General features: G+C 34.2%; 1 protein-coding gene across 9 annotated transcripts in view; it reads right to left on the bottom strand.

The window, feature by feature from the left end:
• DNM3 (dynamin 3) overlaps positions 1-19,452 on the bottom strand; it is a 565,331-nt gene that overhangs the window by 121,217 nt on the left and 424,662 nt on the right. For 7 of the 9 annotated variants that reach the window (XM_031936892.1, XM_031936891.1, XM_031936894.1 and 4 more), the window contains 2 exons: positions 9,782-9,893; positions 2,487-2,498 (listed from right to left, as the gene is read on the bottom strand). In XM_031936892.1, the coding sequence (XP_031792752.1) occupies positions 2,487-2,498; positions 9,782-9,893 (124 nt within the window). The remainder of the gene's footprint in view (positions 1-2,486; positions 2,499-9,781; positions 9,894-19,452) is intronic. The other 2 variants (XM_031936888.1, XM_031936893.1) reach the window with 1 other exon arrangement.

The following is a 19,452-nucleotide window of genomic DNA, read 5'->3' as shown; positions in this document are numbered from 1 at the left end:
TATACTCTCCAAAGGTCCCCTTCCATAACTTTAAGAAAATATAGTAAAGTTTGTTTACCTGGCATAACGACAACCAGAGCTCTCTATTAACTAGCACTCCTGTGGTTAGCCAGTACAGTAATAATTGAGGTTCAGAATTAGGCTGCTGAGGGCACTAACTATAAAAAAAATGAACTGATTTCTGGATTATTAATGATCCAATTCCATTCATTTCAGGTTTTTTTTATGTTATGTTACTTATAATTTTTAGAAAATGAGCTCTTTCTCTATAGTAATAGTTTTTTTTAAACAAAATATTTTATTAATTTAAGTACAACATTCCTCATGTATGCTTGACAACAAAGCTTACTCTAAAAGGAAAATAAATCCTGCCAGTGAGTGTAGAGCACAATGCTTCATTTCGGAAAGTGTATCAGCTCTTATCAGTTCTTAGTAAAATAATGAAACAAGAGAAGTAATTTGGGAAATGTAGTGTCCTAAAGGAGTTATAATGAATAGACTCTTGGTCTGTGATTTCATTTGTTTAGGGACCGATCAGATGAAGAAACCACTCTTACTGATGTCTTTTAGCAACATCTTTTCACTTGAGAGACTTAGGAGGTTGTTTTGGGACCTGAGACATTTAGGTGACTTGCTGAAGGTCACGCAGCTAGTACATGTCAGTGGAAGGATTTAAAAGTAGATTTTTCTTCTTCTGAGGTCATTCCTTTACACACACCATTCTTCCCCTCAAAAAAAAATTAATGTTCTCACACAATTTTAACCATTCATTCCCTAGTCCTAAATATACCCACATTCTATGTTAGATTGCTCCTGATTAACTTAAAGTATTTAAAAGCAGGCTACTCTAGCAAATGTGTGAACTTTCAGGAAAAGTCTAATGATATAAATGAACAAAATTTCTGCTATAATAGAATATCTTTTATGCTCAAGATAGCGTATTTTTTAAAAGTAATAAATTAACTACTACGGAACAAATACATAGTCCTATCACATTTTGAGTCCTATCACACCCACACAGAGACACATACAGAGAGACAGAGAGAGAGAGACAGAGACAGAGACAGCAGCAGAAACAGAGACAGAGACAGCGACAGAGACAGAGAGACAGACAAAGAAAGAGAGAGGGAGTGGACATATTAGTTATCATAATCATCTCATTCTTTTCCAGAAGTTCGAGGCCACCTTCAAACTTATTTGCTAGCTTTTATTCAGAAATCACTGTAATGGGTTCAGTTCACTCCTTGTTCCTTAATGAATGCTGATTTTGTTCTTCTATAGTGAAATTATTTTACCCGAGCCACATTATTACCTGGTCATAAGAAGTTATGTCAATGTTCCATTCATGTATTCAAGATATTTATAAGGTGACACATTTTCAATGTAAACCATTTAGTCAATATCATGCATTTTCAAACATTCCATTGAATCAAGCTGCAAATGATTTCCCACATTTGTTTTATATTCTATATGTAGAGCTGATGAGGAGCAAGTTTGATGAACTCCAGCTGGGCTATACAAGCTGGCCCATTTAAAATGGTCCTCATCTAGTTCAATCCCTAGTACGTTCAACAGTGACTCTTAAATAGGCAACTTAATATGATGAAACACTGAATAAGTATCCATGAAAAACTAAGAAAAGTTGGATATTTGCCTGCTCAATAATGATGTTATAATTTTAAAGTATATAATAATGTACTTTTAGATACCTTTTATCTAAGGTATCTAGACAAGCACCTTTTAGATAAGCAGAATTAAAAGCTTTACAAACAAAAATTCAGTAAATGATTAAATTGCTACTTTATCTATTAGAACAACATGTAAACGGTTTTCAACATTTATATGTGTTGCCTGGTTTCACAAAATCTATCATACACATTTCAATTCTCCCCCTCTATTCCCCACACCCTTCTACTTCTGTCCAGCTGGAATGCATCAAGGGTGCAGAAGCCAAGTCAAATGTTGACCCCACCCTCCTCCATCCATTTTAAGGCACCTTCAAAGCTAGAATACTGATCTAGTTCGCTTTAGCCAATAACACCAGCAATCCTGTTATTTAAGACTCTAGTTTGGGGTTTTTATAACTGCCCATTAACATGGGAGCTTTGATATTTGGTCAAAAAACCCAGCTGCAATGAGTTTCATCAGATTGTAGTAACCTTTCCACAGAAGGGTCTTTATTATTAAATCTTCATAATCTTTGCTTTCAGTGTCACTCTATTCCCTCATAATATCAACTTCTCTGAACTTCCCAATAAAGTAGGCCTGAAGAACACTAAACATTTCCTTTCCAAAATGTTGGAACAGAAGGGTCATTATGGTACAAGCAGTTTTTTTCACTGATGTTTGAAAACATTATATCATTTGAACATTGTGACAGACAACAGTCATTTGAAATTGCACAGAAATGCTGGGTCTCCTGACCAAAAAATTGGCAAGATAAACATAAAAGAGGGAGAATAAACTCAAGAGGACAAAGAACTTACTTTGTTGTTCCCCTGTGTGAGTAGCCGCAAGGAAAAAAAAAAAGAAGGAAATATGTTAAACTTTGATTGCTTTCAAAGTTGTGGAACCTCTTGCTATATAGCAAAACCAGAATGAGACACTTAATTCAACATATTAACAGTAAACATAGACACAAGATTTCAGAATCGACTGAAATCATACATTCATAACAGCAGAAAATTATTACAAAATGATTCCTTCTACTCAGAATCGTTTGGGGATCGGGACAGAGCCAAAAAGAGTTATTTCCCACCCCCATTTCTCATGAACTGGTAATAAGTGAACTGTTAGCATGAAAGACAAGCCATTTAACGTGTCTATTTGCCCTTTTATGACAGCCCCTCCTCCAACATGCCAAGGAGTGGAAAGTTTCAACAGCCAATGTGTTTTTAAATAAACATTGCATCCTTGGCTTTGAAAAAGAAGAAGAAGAAAAAATGGAAAAGGGTGCAGAGGGAAGGAGTGGGTGGTAGAGTAAGCAGAACACGTTACGACAAACATCTGCATGATTCCCCCCCTTTTTTTTTTTTTTTTAATTATGAGTTTTTCCATGGGCTGGTATGGAGAGTGCTGACTGTAAGGTAGGGACATAGCCAAAATAAATAGTAGTCCACATTTGAGAAATTGGGGCTGGAAAGGTTGGTCACAAAGATGTAGTCGTTTTTAAAAGAAGAGAATCTGGATAGAGATGCAGAGAGCAGTAGTAGTCAGCTGGTAAATGGATATCCTGTTTCAAACTGAAACTGCAAGAGTATGATTTATATCAACGAATTTGAACGCACATATGGTTTAAAAAATAAAAACAATGATTCATTACTACCAGGGCAGCCCAAGTCTTACAAGGGCAAATCCTTTGGGGAGTGAGAGAAGTGAAGGGATATGGGCAGAAAAGGATCTGAAACCCTCTTGCAAGGAGCCCTCACGGAATTTCTAGTAAAATACATTGTGCTCAAAGAGTGCGATCACGAAAATATAAGTGTGTGGGGGATAGGATGAGAATGGGGCAGAATAACAGGTCAGGCTAGGTAGCTGGCAGCTAGCTTTAAGCTCATGAAAGGCAGAGAGAGAAAAACAGCACAAAAAGAAGCCTTCTGGACACTCTGGGACTACATGATGGTGAAGCAATAATTCCCCCAAAGAAAGGTTATTTCCTGGAAAATCATGCTAATTAGAGATCACAGAGACTTTGCCTGATCTGGGGGGCTTTTATTGCTATCATAAGCTGCACTGAATAAAGAAAATATCCAAAGATACCAATAAATAATTGTGGTGAAGTGCCTAGTTTGTTTTTGGATTGTTCAGCTAAAGTCCAACACTCGGTTGCCATAGACACGACTGTTTGTTAACATTCCTACTTTTCCTGAGGAGTTAATGAAGGGTACAGGAATGAATGAGGGAAACAGGATTCTGTTGCAAAGATCATGCCAACTTTTCAATAAGGCAATAAAAGTCTCCACATTGAGCTTTATCAGAAACAAGAGACTACTTTCGAGAATAATGGGGCCCTAGTTCTCCAAAGAATTGCAATATTACTGAAAATACCTCAAACAGAGGGGGTTTATTGCATTCCACAACAGTGCAGCTTTTGATCTACTAAAATAAGTTTCAGGGATTTAACCAAGTGTTTTTATACATTATGCAATGACTGGATTTCACACTGTAGGGGCAGATGGTTCACTTTGCAATGGTAACAATGATGTCATGAAAAGAAGGATTCATTGTTCTTTAAATACATAAAATGTACAAGTACAGTACTTTGCTTTATTTCCCCCTGGCTTTTAGTTTAATAATTACTCCGTTGTCTAGTGTGAGAGACTCATAATAGTCTTGAAGTGGCAAAACAGAAGTACTTTAAAATTTCTCTTTTTTGTAGTGTCAACAGTTTAACTTTAGATCTCTGACACTGACTTCATTTTTAAAAAAATGCCATTAAGACAGAACTGAATTGGCCAGTTGGGATAAGATGATTTAAATTCTATTTGAAGCAGTGCTAGCTAAACTGAAAAGAAAGAGGGTGTTTACATGCTGGTGAGCTTATGTAGAAAGCATGCTCTATTAGTTTTGTCATATGAATGTAATATCTACTGAGTGGACAGAGACATCCAATCAGCACTATATTAATATTATATCAATTAATATTTATAGATTGCTCATTTCTCTCCCACCCCCAGCCCCAATCCTTAATTTTAATGGAATATTGCCATTTGTTTTAGTATGGAATTTGGTACATGGTGGCCCTATCAAAACACTGTTATGATTTGTAAAGCATTTAACACAGTCCTAGCATATGGCAAGGCTTAAAAAATGCTTGTTCTCTTCTCTCCCTTCATGGAATACAAAAACAACTCACCAACAAGGCACTTCAGAAGGTCTGCATTATAACAAAGAGGTTCCTGAGAACAGTACAATAACTAGGGGATTTAATCCACTCAAATCAAGAATTGGGACAAATAATTTGAGTTAATTTCTTTGGTAACATTAAAAGTCCACTTACTTTTCTTAGAGTAAGAATGTACAGTTGTCCTAGCTTAGAGAGAAACTTACTCTTTTATGACCTCCTGGACTCTAAAGACTTTTAAAATTAATCAATTAAAATCAATAGCAGTTTTACAGCTTTAGTAGATATTGTAATGTGGTACAGAATCATCTAAAATCAAATTGAGACTTTCTATCTATACTGTTTTTGACTCATGACTTGTTTTATATAACCATATAACCTGGAGCCACAAATATGATTGGAATCCATATCTGAAGTATTAGACTCATGGGAACATAGAATTTATAGCTGAAAAGAGATAATAATAACAAAAAATTCAAATTTTTGAGTATCCGAGATTTCATTAATGTGGATATTCCATCTGTTGAAACAGAGCCACTCCTCTAGAACTTAGTCTTTGGTCTTTCAAGAATCTATCATTTAAGTGCCTACTATTTTCTAGCCACTGTGCTAGATGCTGGAAATCAAAAGAAAGGCAAAATAAAATAAAAAAAAAAACTACCTATTCTCAAAGAGTTTGTATTATAATGAGGGAGGACAACAAGCAAACAACTATGTACAGACAAAAACATGTATATAGTCAATGGGGTAGTCTCAGAGGTAACACTAAGATTAATTAAGGGAAACTGAGAAAGACTTCTTGTAGAAAGTGAAACTTTAACTAAAACTTGACAGATGCTAGTGTTGCAGGCATGAAAGGGAATCAGTTAAAATTCTCAGATTTGGGAGATGCAAGGAACAGCAAGTTTCTTGGAACACAGTGAGACTTGAGGCAAGGAGAATAATTAGCAGAGTATTACAATAGTCTAGACACAAGGTGAAGAAACCCTGATCTAGGGTGGTTGCAGTATCATGAGAAAGAAGGTTATTCACAAGAGATATAGAGGTAGAAACAAAAGGATCAGATGAATGACTAGATATGGAGCAAATGAAAGAGTCAGAAATCAAATATGACGCCTAAGTTGAAAGCCTCAATGGCAGGAAGATGTCAGTAATAGGAAACTTGGCAGTTAAAGGAAGAGGAAGAAGGTTTGGAGGACAAGATGATGAGTTCAATTTTGTACATACTGAGTTTTAGATATTTAGGGGACATCCAGTACAAGATGTCTAATAAACAGTTGAAGATGGGAGACTAGAAGTCAAGAGAGATGTCTAATTGTGTTGGACTTGGCTCTTTTCAGTGATGCAGTGATTCAAGGCAATTCCCATAGACTCATGATGGAAAGTGCCATCCACATCCCAAGAGAACTATGGAGACCAAATGTGAATCAAGGCACAATAATTTCATCTTTGTTGCGGTTGTTATTGTTTGTTTGCTTGTTTGTTGTGTTTACTTTTTTCCCCTTTTGATATGATTTTTCTTGCATAATATGACAAATATAGAAATATGTTTAGAAGAACTGCACATATTTAACCTGTATTGGATTGCTTACTCTCTGGGGGAGGGGGAATGAGGAAGGGAGGGAGAAAACTTTGGAACATAATGTTTTGCAAAGGTGAATGTTGAAAGCTATTTTTGTGTGTATTTGGAAAAAGAAAAAGCTATCATAAAAAAGATAGGCATCAAACTGGGTAAGCAGTTCTAAGAAACGTCTGTATAGAGTTGATGAGTTTACTAAGTGAAATGAGAGAGAGAAAAATAGAGAGAGAAACAGAGATGAAAATGGTGATAGATATAAATAGATGGAGAGATAGAGGTAGAGAGAGACAGAGAGAGAGAGAGAGAGAGAGAGAGAGAGAGAGAGAGAGAGAGAGAGAGAGAGAGAGAGAGAGACAGGAGAGACAGAGAGTGAGTACCTTGGGTCATATCCATAAAAATCATGACATAGATGAAAATCCAATAGAAGAGACAGAGAAGAAATGATTAAATAGGGAAGAGGAGAACTAGGGAAGAGAATTGTCCCCAAAACTTAGAGAAAAGAGAACATCAAAGAGAAGAGGTGATAATAGAATAAAAGGCTGCTGAGAATTCAAGAAGAATGAGAATTGGGGGGGGGGAACCATTAAATTAAAAAATAACAAACCATTAGTAACTTTTGAAAGAGCAATTTCAATTGAATGATGAGTTTCTGTGACAGATAATTAAAACACATCTATATAGCTTCATATTTACATAGCTTTTTCTCACCATAATCTTTTGATGCTGGAAGTAAAAACATCATTGTTTCAATTTTTCAGGTGTAAAAACTGAGATTCCTAAGGCTGAAACAACATGATTGTGGTCACTCAGCTAGCTATGAAAGCACCGGGCTCCAAGTTCAGGACTTGGAGTCTGCCCAGAGTTCTTTCTACTATACTGCTTCCAGAAGTGGTAGAGAAGAGCAAGCAAACGACAGAAATCACTGTACAATAGAATCTCAGGCCTATTAATTCCCCCATTTGTGAAATTTTATCTATTCATGCTTAGTTTTGACATTATCCTTAGGATTTTCTCTAATTTCTTTGACATTCTTTACTCAATATATTGTGCAAAATTTTGTCACTTGTTAAAAGTGTCAATGAACCTAGTGAAAGGCTTTCTAGGAAAGAAAACTATTAAACAGGAATGGATACTTCATAGGCAGATAATGAAATTTATGTATCATTTCAAATGATACATCTTTCTAATCTAACAGGACTATGTCAGACAATTCTTTTCATTTTTGTGCCACAGACACTTAGCCAAACATATATTTATATGTTGTGCTTATATATTCTCATTCATATGTTCTGAGAAAAGATATTACCTATGTGAATGTGAAAGTTTTTAATTTTATTCAATTAGAACTAAAATTATTTAAATGCAGACTTTCATTATGTCAGTATCCCTAACAAAAATGACTATTATAACATTTTTTTTACTTTGAATGTTTATTAAAATGTCATATTTCTACCTAGTAGTGCAAGCCTTTTTAAAAAAATATGGACTATGTTTTAAATTTGTCATTATTTTATTAAGAAGGTAAAGAAAAAAAGGATATTTTACTTCATTCAAAGTCAAGCTCATAGTTTTCTTATGTAGTGAGAAACTCTACCTGTTCAATAATAGAAGTGGCTGGTAAAGAAATAACTTTGTCACTGAGAAACTGAGAAGTCAATTGGAAGGACACAAAGCAAATCAGAAGCACTCAGAAACAATATAGTTATCCCAAATCTAATTATGATATATTTAATTTAGCATTCTAAATTTAAACTTCAATTTAGCAAATTTGAGTATATTATGCATTAAGTATTGTGTTAAGCACTTATAATGCTAAATACTCCCTGTCCTCAAGGGCTTTATACTTTTATGAGAGACAGGATATGGGAAATATATTATTAATATGATTAGTAGATCATAACTATCAATATATGTTGATTGGCTGCAGGGTAAAGAGTGATAAAGGCAAAGAAGAAATTTAGGCAAAATGCTTTAAGAATATTTAAGGAGCAGGGCAGCTAGGTGGTGCTGGGGATGGAGCATCAGCCCTGAAGTCAGTAGGCCTTGAGTTCAAATTTGATCTCAGACACTTAACACTTCTTAGCTGAGTGATCCTGGGCAAGTCATTTAACCCCATCTGCTTCTATATATATATATATATATATATATATATATATATTTACATACATATACATGTACACACACACATACACACACACACACACACACACACACACACACACATATATATATATATATATGTATTATACATATATATATGGAAGAAGAAAGCATTTTCACTTGAGAGAATCAGGGAAAGATATATGGTGAAAGTGGCCCATGACTTGAGTCTTGAAAGATTTTGAAAGGTAGAGATGACAGCAGAAAACATTCTAAGCATGCAGAGACAGCCTGGAGCCAATGAATGGAAAAAGGAGATGTATAAGTAGAGGAACAGATAATAGTGTAGTTCAATGGGTAAGTAGAGTGAATGAAAGCAACTGTGAAATAGATAGGTCAAGATTAGAAGGCAAACAGCTTTAAATGCCCAGCTGAGGCATTTATATTTTATACCAATAGGGCAAAAGTGGAGGTTTTTTTTTTCCAGAAGGAAGGGCTAAGGAAGATTATTTTTGCAGGTCTATAGCATATTGATGGGGAAAGAGAGAGCCTGGAAGAAAGGTAATCAATTAGGTGACTATTATAAATGCCCAGGAAAGAGACAATGAAGGTCTTAACATGAATTTTGGCAGTGTGAGTAGAGATAAGTAGAGAGAAGTGAGAAATCACGAAGAGGTAGGATGAAGAGAATTTGTTAAATTAGGTGTGGAGGATAAGGGAGAGGGTAATCAAAGATGATACTGAGGTTTTAAACCTGGTAAGTGAGAGAACAGTGGTTGAATCAACAGAAATAGCAACTTCAGTTTATGCACTTGTATGTATCCACATCTAAATAGTCAAAGTAGACGTCACCAAACTGCATATAAGTTATGATTTTACATTAAAATTATGTAAAATCACTTGTTATACTAGATGACATGTAAAATCAATATGTCATTAATTCTTTCTAGGGCTGTAGCCCTGTTTGCATCTATGCCTCATATATAATAATGCAGCAAGTATAAGTATGTACAGTTTACAAGGTAAAATAGTTTGAATTAAAAAATTTTTCTCTTGTTTGACACTATGGTAAAGTGAATTTATTCAGCAAGTTTAAAGATTAAATTGCAAAATAAGCAATCCAAAAGTGAACATCTATGTTAAGTATAAATAACATAAGGCTTTGTTAGACAATAAAGATATTGAGAAAGATGTATTCCATCAGCTAAATGGAATATTTACTTAAATATAGTTAACAAAATCAGTCATATTCAACTTACTAAAGATTTGTCAGGATAGACACCAGCTCTTAGTAGAGATGCCTTCCAGCTATCTACATCTTCTTGGGAGTCACATGCCAATTCAAGAAAACGATAGTCCTTATATACATTCCTGTAGGAAAATGAGGGGAAAATATTGTTAATCAAATTCCTTTGGTAATCAAAATTTAAAAAAATATTTTTAAAATTCCTCTTCTGATTACCTAGAGAGCCATCTCTAGTTCAGGCCCACAACATCTTATCTTTACCACGATGGCCTCCTAATTAGTCTTCCTACCTCAAGTTTTCCCCATTCAAATAATTTTTTCTAACATAGCTCCTCTTTGCCTTTAGGGTCTAATACAGAATTCTTTTTTTGACTTTTAAAGCCCTTCACAATCTACCTTTTAACTTTCTTATATATTACTTTCTTTCTTACTTCTAGCTTTGTGGTCCATCCTTGCTGGCTTTTTTGCTGCACATAAAACACTATCTTTCATTTTCTGCTGAACCCCACATATGCCTGGAATGCATGTCTTAGGATTCCCCCTTTTCCCTTGAAGTTCAGTTCTAATGCCACTTTCAATTGGAAGTCTTTTCTGATATCCCCAGCCATTAGCTCCTCCCATCCTCCATTACCTTATGTTTGTGTTGCATGAATTCAAATCTGGTCTTAAACACTTACCAATTGTGTGACCTTGACCAAGTCACTTAACCTTTTTGTCTCAGTTTTCTTGTAAAATGGGGTTATTAGGACCTGCTTCCCAGGGATATTAAAAGGATAAATGGAAATAATATTTGTAAGTGCTTATGGTATATTAATGTTGGCTATTATAATTGTTATTTGAACATATAATTTCCCCTAATAAAAATGTAAGCTTCTTAATCTTCATATTTCCAGTGTCCAGCACAACACTTATATATAGCAGGTTCTTGATGACTAAGTATTTGCTGATTGACCATATATCAACAAATGACAAACCAAGATATATAATGTACTGATTCAATTGTATGGGAACAAGAATAATTTTCCATAGCTAAAATGGTCAAAATATATAAGTAGGCATTTTTTCCAGATGGAGAAATTTATATAATCAATAACCACACTTTCAAAAATATCAGAATCTCAATAACTAGAGAAAAGAAAAAATCAAAGCATTTATGAGGTTCCATTCCACATCTATGAAGTGGACAAAGTTGACAAAAAGGGAAATAAGTGTTAAGATGAGTATGAAGGATAAAAAGGTACACTAGGATACTGTTAATGGAACTATAAATTATTGGTCCAATCTTTCTGGAAAATGATTAGGAACTATGTTACTCAACTTACCCTTTATCATTCATCCACACTGAATGCTACCATTATTAGGTTTGTTCCCGAGACCAATATGTACACAAATATTTATGGCAATTCTTTTGTAGTGGCAAAGAATTGGAAACTAAGGTGTTCTTCAATTAAAGAATGGATCAACAAATTACGAGGTAGCACATGAAACAATGCTTTGCAGATCTTAAAGCACTATGTAAATGTTAGCTTTTATACAAATGTAATAAAACATTTTTGCAATGTAGGAAATGATGTAAGAGATGGGGAAGAGTTACATTAACTGATGCAGACTCAAGTGACCAAAACCAGTAGTGCTATTTATATAGTAATGGCCATAACATATAAAGACAAAAAAGCTTTGAAAAATTCAAGAATTCTGATCTGTGCAATGATTTGCTATGAAGCCTGATATCTATACCTGACATAGGAGATAAAGAACTCAAGTTGTAGAAGAAGATACTTATTTTCAGACTCCAATGTGAAAATTTTTTGCTTAACTGAATATTTGTTATAAAGAATTTTTTTAATTTATGCAGACAAAAATTTTGTATGCATTTGTGAAGAAGTAGGAAGAGGGGAAATAAGATTTTTGATTATTAACATTAATTAATGAATTACAGGGAAACATATGATTGTCAAATATGCTTGCCATCATTGTGGAAAATGTCCTTGTGTGGCATCCAAATCAATGGGGGACTTCATGGAAGTGGGAACATGGATGTAGTCTGTTTGTAGATTACTTATTCCTTTGGATCATTTCTTAAAGGCTCTGGAGAGTTTCCTAAATGGAATCCGAAATTATTCAAAAACTTGGGGAAAACTAGATGGATAAAAGTATTATTTATAGATTGTGTTAATGTTTGAATATTGATTCAAATGGTTGAAGAGTTGAATCTATATGATTGATTTTATACTAATACTTATATCCTAACCTGTATATAGGTAATAAACTAGACACAAAAAATAACAGAAGAAAGTGATAAGGATTGCTTTTAGGAAATTTCACAGGGCTTTAAATGACTCCAAGCTTCCCCCCCCCCAAAAAAAGACTAACTTTTAAGACAACAATATCCTTCCAGTGATGCTATATGACAATGATTTATGGAATGCCATATGCTCTGAAAAAAAGTATAAAATCACCCAAGTACAATGGAGATGCTCACAATAGGTATAAATAAGCTACATTACTAATGAAGAATTAAGTGACAGAAGATGGATAAAGGATTCCATCATAGATGTATGATTGGAAAAGATAGCAAGTCTGTCTTGTGGCAAGAATGAAGAATGGCTAATGCACAAGCCATGTGGTCTGTTGAATTTACACAATGTCTATGGAGGAAGGCCACTAGCAGGCATGTGGACCTCTGTGAAGGATTTCCTGGAGCATATGGACATAAGCTGCATAAACTTCAGAAGGTCATGGATGGGTTGTGAGATAAATCATTGGAAGAAGGTCCCACATCAAAGAGATCAATGAGTATTAAAGCCAGAATGGGACAAGATTTACATAAGACAAGGAAGCATAGAGAAGTTGGAGTCTGCATCAGTGAAGTGTATCCCCAAAAGTGTTTTTAAAGATCCAACAAAGATATTGAAGTTTCAGTTAATTCTTTAAATTCAGGTTATCATCAACTCTCACCTAGACTATTGAAATAACTTTCCAGCTGCACTCTTAGCTTTCCAATATTCCTTTTTTCCCATTATTTTACAGACAACTTCCAGAATAATCTTCCTAAAGCTCTAGCTTGAGAAAGACTTTTGCCCATCTTGTTCACCGATTGCCTATAGTATAAAAACAACTCTTTAGTTTGATATATAAATCTACCATAATCTGATGCTACATTTTCAGAAATATCACTCTGTTCTTTTTCATGTTCCAGTCAAATCGATCTCCTTGCTGTTTGTCCAATTTAATATTCCATTTTCTACCTTCATGTTTTTTCTCGGGCTATCCTCTATGACTGGAATGCCACTCCTCCTCTTCTTTGCTTCTTTAAATTCCTGGCTTTCTTCAAGATCCAACTTAGAATACTACTCTGTAAGGAAAGCATTTTTCCTGATTTCCATAATTGAATGTCTCTCCCTTCTCAAAAAAATTCATGTATATATTTAACTGTTTTTGTGTTGTATTCCTCACATGCCAATGAAATTGCAGGTCTAATTTCTCTCCTCCTAGTCTCACACCTGGGGTACTGCTGTAGCCTACCGCAGGTTGTGTCTCCTGCAATAAGTATCTTTCCACTTCAGTACATTCCTCCATCAGGGCACCTATGGGGAAAGCACATATGCAAGGGAACACATGTGACCAGGAAACCGTGATTGAAAAAAACTAATACTTTTATCTAGCAGGGCTGCCAATGTCTTCTTTTTACCAAAATAGACTTTATGTCTTCTGGAAATGGCATCCTATTTCTTTCTGATCCCTGCTGTGAATTATTGGGGCCAGGCAACTATTCTTCCCACCACTTACTGCATCTCCCCTTTTCCCTACAAGGCTTTGTAGCTCAGCTGTTCCATAATATCTTAGTTCTATTTTGTCTTCAGTTATCTATCTACGTGATATTAAGTATCTCATAATGTATAATGATTACCATGGGTGTTCTAGTTAGACATTCTTTTCCGAGGAAGGTAATAGCTCTCTCAACTAGCTGTTCAGCCTCAACTACCATCTCTGGGCAGGCTTAATGAATTTCTTTGCAGAGGAGGGCTACAGCCTTTTAAACTTCTCACTCTGTCTCAGTTATAAAGTTCACTTTATATACTGTCTTTGATGACTCATGCAAATCTGCTTTCCATACCCAGTGAGAAGACATGGTGAGATGACAGAAGTATTGATATTAGAAACCTTCTCCCCTGAAGTGGAGAGCTATGAAGATCCTCTCAGCCAATAACACAAAGTGCTCCTCTTCAGCCAGGCTGCTCACAGAAAGTCACAGATGGCGATTTCCACAATTCAATTTTCTTCTAACTTATGATCAGAAAACCCTTGAATTTCTTACTTTTTATCATGCTCACTTACTAGGTAAATATTCTCATGGCTTACTCAAACAGAACAAAATTAAGTAATACTTTCTCTACCATACTCTCATTTTCTATTCCAATGACAAAGAATTGGATGGTAGGAGAGGACTGAAAAGACTGTTGATTATCTTTGTCTCAATCCCCTCAGCAAGAAGGCACAGCTTAGTATTTCTGATCTCTAGAAGATTCCAAGGCTATACCTTAGACTTGATTTTCTGAGACACAGAGATATAATTCCAATTGCCTAGACCTACTTGGATAAACTCAATGCTGATGTTATCTTTATCCCTAACCTACTCCTGAATGAATAATTTCAAACAAAATACTACCATTCACCTAATTTCCCAAGTAGTCTGTGATTCTTTGCTAACTTATATTAAATAGCTTAATATTCTTTCTCCCATCCTCCCCACCCCCAAAAGCAATCAAACAAACCCTCTTTTATTCAAAATACAAATTTTCAAAAAGATTCCAGAAGTTGAAAGTCAGAGAGGGAGGAATGGGTGCATGTTATTTTCCTGCTTGACTCCATTGCTATATAGTAACTCTCTTACCACCCAGGTATTTTGAGATTTACAAAGCACTATCTTCACAACAATCCTCTGAATTAGGTGATATACACATTATTATCATCATCATTTTGCAGATGAGAGAAGTGACAATTATTGATAAAAGTAACTTGTCCATGATTACACAACTAGTGTCAGAATTAGAATTCAAAGTCAGGAAATATTCCAAGTCTAACCTTCCCTTGGACTGCACTATATTCCCTCCCTAAAGCATTTACTACTTAATAAATGTTTATTAACTGATTTTTTTCACTCATTAGTTCAAGAAAGAGAGTGAACGCTACCTCTATTTCATCTTTATATAACATAGACTATATTTGCTAAAATGTATCTGCTTTTATAAAATTAAACTACAACTAAAATTCAACATCCTATTGGGTTCTTTTACATGGATTTTAAATATTTCCTCTCTACTTCTGGCTTCTATAGGAAAAGGTTATGGAAGGAGTAAGAGAAAAAAAAAAGATTTGAAGTGAATAATTAGGAGAAGGAAACTATGTAGGTGAGTTGGAGGAGCTTGGACTTTTCAAGCTCAAACAGCAAGCTTCTGAGAGGCAAAATAGAAAAATTCCAAGAGAGCAACTTCCAGGTTTAACTTAAATCGTTGGCTCCAATGACTGAGATGTAGAATTGAAAAGAATTAAAGAAAAGATTAGAAGAAAAAGATTCAAGAAGAAAAACAAGAAGACATTTGACAAGATAAATAAGAAAAGTTAAGTAAAACAAATTAGATAGTAAAAACAAATTGGTAAAATGAATTGGTATGTGTGGGAAAATTAGTGAAATATGAAGTTGGTGCAGAAAGAAAGGGAATAATAGGTTATGGAGTTGTTGAGACTAAGAAAAGACAATTGGATGGCTCTGTTAAGTTATTAAGAATAATTGATTATGAGGATGTCAACAAAATGCTTACAGGCAAGCCATAAAATATTCATAAGCAAAGCAAAAATGATGCTGAAAAATCATCTTAAGCATGAAAAATAGAAATAATTTTGCAGTGATTTTCATTTCAATATGAAAAATGTTCATTTTGTGCACAACCAAGTAACAGAATCTGTATTCCAATGTAGGCTGGTTCTGGAAGAGAAAATGAAGGTAATCAAGGCTCATCACTCCACTCATTCATCTCTTTATGCTTATTAGGGGACAATGAAGCATTCTGAAAAGAAGAACAAAAGGCAGGGGACTTTTAAAAAGCCACATTGAGGGAAAGAGAAGATTCATAGAAGGGACAGGACCACTACTGCTTAGTGTGGTTCAAATAAGCTGTTATTTTGGTTCTGTTTTTCTTCAAGTAGAAAAATCTTTGTCCTGGAAATGTCAGAACAAAAAGTGGGAATAGTTAATGTGCATAATGAGTAAGAAATTGATCACAGAGTATCTAGTTATTCTTATGAATTTAAAGCCACTTGGCACATATTTGTGAGTATGGAAAGAATTGGAAGATATGTTTGCTAGGCCATTGTCAATGATATTGAATAGCTAGGGGACAATGAGATAGATACTTCAGGACTGGCAAAGTACAAATATAACTCTGTAAAGTAAGGAAAACAAAGTCTATAAATCATAAACCAATCAGCTTGGCAAAAATTTTAAGTTGAATCATTGAAGAGATGGTTAGTGAACATCTAGAAGATAAAAGAATGACCAAGAAGGGTCAGCATACTTTCCTTAAGAATGGGCCATGCCAGAACCTGAATTCTTATTTTTGTTACAATTACTAGACAGTTACTGTAACTAATAACAGTTAGTAAACTAGTAGATCAAGAAAATGCTATGGATGTAATTGGCTTTTATCTCATCAAAACATTTGATATAGTCATCTCATACTTTTAATGTGAAAGTGATGGAGAGGTATGGATTGAACAATAATGCAATCAGATCAATTTAGTATACAACTAGAAGCAATAGGTAGAAGTTCACAAAGGAATCTACTTGGTCTTGATGTCAAAAGTGTCATCCTAATGATTAGAGCTAGCCAAAAGTAAAACATGCTGCTTCAGGAGATAGTTGTTTCACTCTTATTAGAAGTCTTCAACCAGAGGCTAAAAAATACCTGTTGGGTATATAATAGTGGACATTCCTTTTGGGATATGTGTTAGAATAGGAGGTTCCTGAAATTCTTGCCCACCATGAAATTAGGAATTGATAATTTGAATTGAAATTCTAAAATAATCTTGCTTTTATTTCACAAATAAAAGAAACTTGGAAAGTTCTACAAAATCAGTTTTTATTCAAACAATAGAAAAAATGATTACTAGCTATTTGGATTTATCTAAAAAACAATCAGAACATGTTCATATTTTTTAGGTTTTTTTATTCTTGAAATAAAATGCTTAAATGCAGTTAAAAGTTAGAAAAATCTTAAAGAAAAAATAAAGTACTAAAAACTTCCAAGATCTTGGAAATATGCATAATTACTTTCTATCACTTATGCTTTCCATCTTTATTCCTACTTCCAAAAAAATCATTTGATATAATTTGATTTCTATAGGATGTAAAAATGACCCATAGTGAGTGAAATAAGAGAGAAAATCCTTTTTCTTATTACTTCTGGTAGGAGAAAATATTAAAGAGAGGAAATATTTTCCAAAGTAATACCAGTCTTTCTTTTGGGTTTATAATATCTCTACTGTTGATTCACAAATTAAAAAACAAGTATTATTTTAAAATGAAGCTCTTGAATAATGCTCATAGTTCATGATATTGATGGATAAAGTATTCATACCTATGGAATTATAGATCTTTTGAGGTAAGGAAGAATTATAGGTCATTGCAGGTTTTTGATCTTAAGGAATAATGTGATAGAAACAGCATTTTATGATGATTAGTCTTTTGGTTACACTAAGAGCATCAAAAACAGATGGCCCGAGGACCCACACTATTTTTGAATTGTATTAAGATCCTACCTGATTATAATGTGTTGATGTATTAATAATAAAAAAGAAACATATACACATATATGGATTTCTAACTCAATATGTGGCCCACTGGGATTCTTGTCTATAGTTTGTTGTTCAGTTATTTCAGTCACATCTGATTCCTTATTCTCCCATTTGGGATTTTCTTACCAAAAATACTGGAATACTTTGCCATTCCTTCCCTAGTTCATTTTATAGATGAGGACATCGAGGAAAACAAAATTAAGTAGGGCCACACTGCTTGTAAGTAGTGTTGAGATTAGATTTGAACTCAGATCTTCCTGACTCCAAACTTGGTTTTCTATCCACTGCACACATAAATACAATTTAGTGGCCCTCATTTCGATTTCCTTTTGTTAGCACCGAGCTCCTCCATGCAATAGATAGTTCTAGCGAGATAGATACTAAAAGCATAGAGATCATTTGAAAATCTCTTATAGCATATAACCCAGGTATGAGGTGGTGAAGATCTAAACTAGACATGTAAAGAATGGCATGAATTCAAAAACAGAAACAACAAGACTGGCTGGTTGGATAAGGAAGTGGGAAAGAGAGAAGGAAGATCTAGAATGATTGACCTTTTAATCTGGAGTGACAAGAAGACTGACAATACCTCTCTTCAGAAAGCAAAGCCAGAAGGCCTTAAAAAGGAACAATGACCAAATGAAAATATTCTGTAGGCAGCTGGAGATTCGAGATTAATAAGTAATCATATCAATATAATAATAATTGATATTTAAGCAATCCTCTGAAATTTGTAGAACTTAAATAATATCCACAAAATGATAAATCCAGAATGGAAATTGAAGGATAATTTTCTCTATTTTTTGCTTTCTTAGGAATGTGTGATTAATACAGAAATATGACTTACGTAATTTCACATATATAATTGGTATCATATTTCATACCTTCTCAGTGAGAGTGAAAGGTAGTGAGAGAGAAGAAGAGAATTTGCACATCAAAATTAAAAAAGAAAAGAATATTAAATAAGTAGTACTTTCATCTTCAATCCATATGGCAATTAACTATAAGTTTTATCATTCCCATTTTAGAAATGATAAAACTGAAGCTTAGGAAAGATAATTGACAACTAATAATTATCATAACCAGATTTCTTCTGATTGCAAATCCAAAAGTCTTTCTACTAAATCATACTACCCTTGATACATAGCAGGTGCCAGGTGCCCTGTGAATCTGCTGGTCTCCCTTTAACAGAGTTTGCTTTGTTAAATATAAGAGGCCCAACCAAATTGCCAAGGGTACTGGCATTTACTTGGACATAACTGAAAACAGACAAATTAGCCATTAGGACAATACCATTAAAAATAAAACACTTTTTTGCAGTCTGAACTTCATTCAGCCTCAAAGCAATGAAAGACTATAGCCTGAAATAAAAAAGAAACTGGTAAAAAGAGAAGGGGCCAGAGCCATAGTCACATTCAATAGCTTATCTTTTCAGTTAAAGGAAACAATAGCATGGATCTGCTTAAACTATTTATTTTTAGCATGCTAAAGAGTATAAAAGAATTATTAATTCCCCTCCTGAACAGTTATATCACTTTAGGAAAAAAAATTCTTCCTACTTTAGCTTAAAAAATTGACTAGGCATGGAAAATACTTAGTGTTCATATGAAACTTCTCATTTGAAAACCTCAATTCACTTTAAAGTTTCATTGTGTTGACATATAATGCATACTTTATGGACAGCAGTCTATACAAGGCAAGGATGATACAAACAATACAGACAAATTGTGTTGATTAAAAACTTAGATGAAAAAAAGTAAGAGGTAATGTAGAGGGAGAGCATTTCTTCCTCTTGGAAGAACGGTGGTTGACATTTTCATAAGGTTCCCC

The sequence above is a fragment of the Sarcophilus harrisii genome, chromosome 4 (assembly GCF_902635505.1).
Source record: "Sarcophilus harrisii chromosome 4, mSarHar1.11, whole genome shotgun sequence".
In the NCBI taxonomy this organism is placed as follows: Eukaryota; Metazoa; Chordata; class Mammalia; order Dasyuromorphia; family Dasyuridae; genus Sarcophilus; species Sarcophilus harrisii.
Note: the sequence above shows the minus strand (reverse complement) of the source record. Positions and strands in the feature narration are given on the sequence as shown.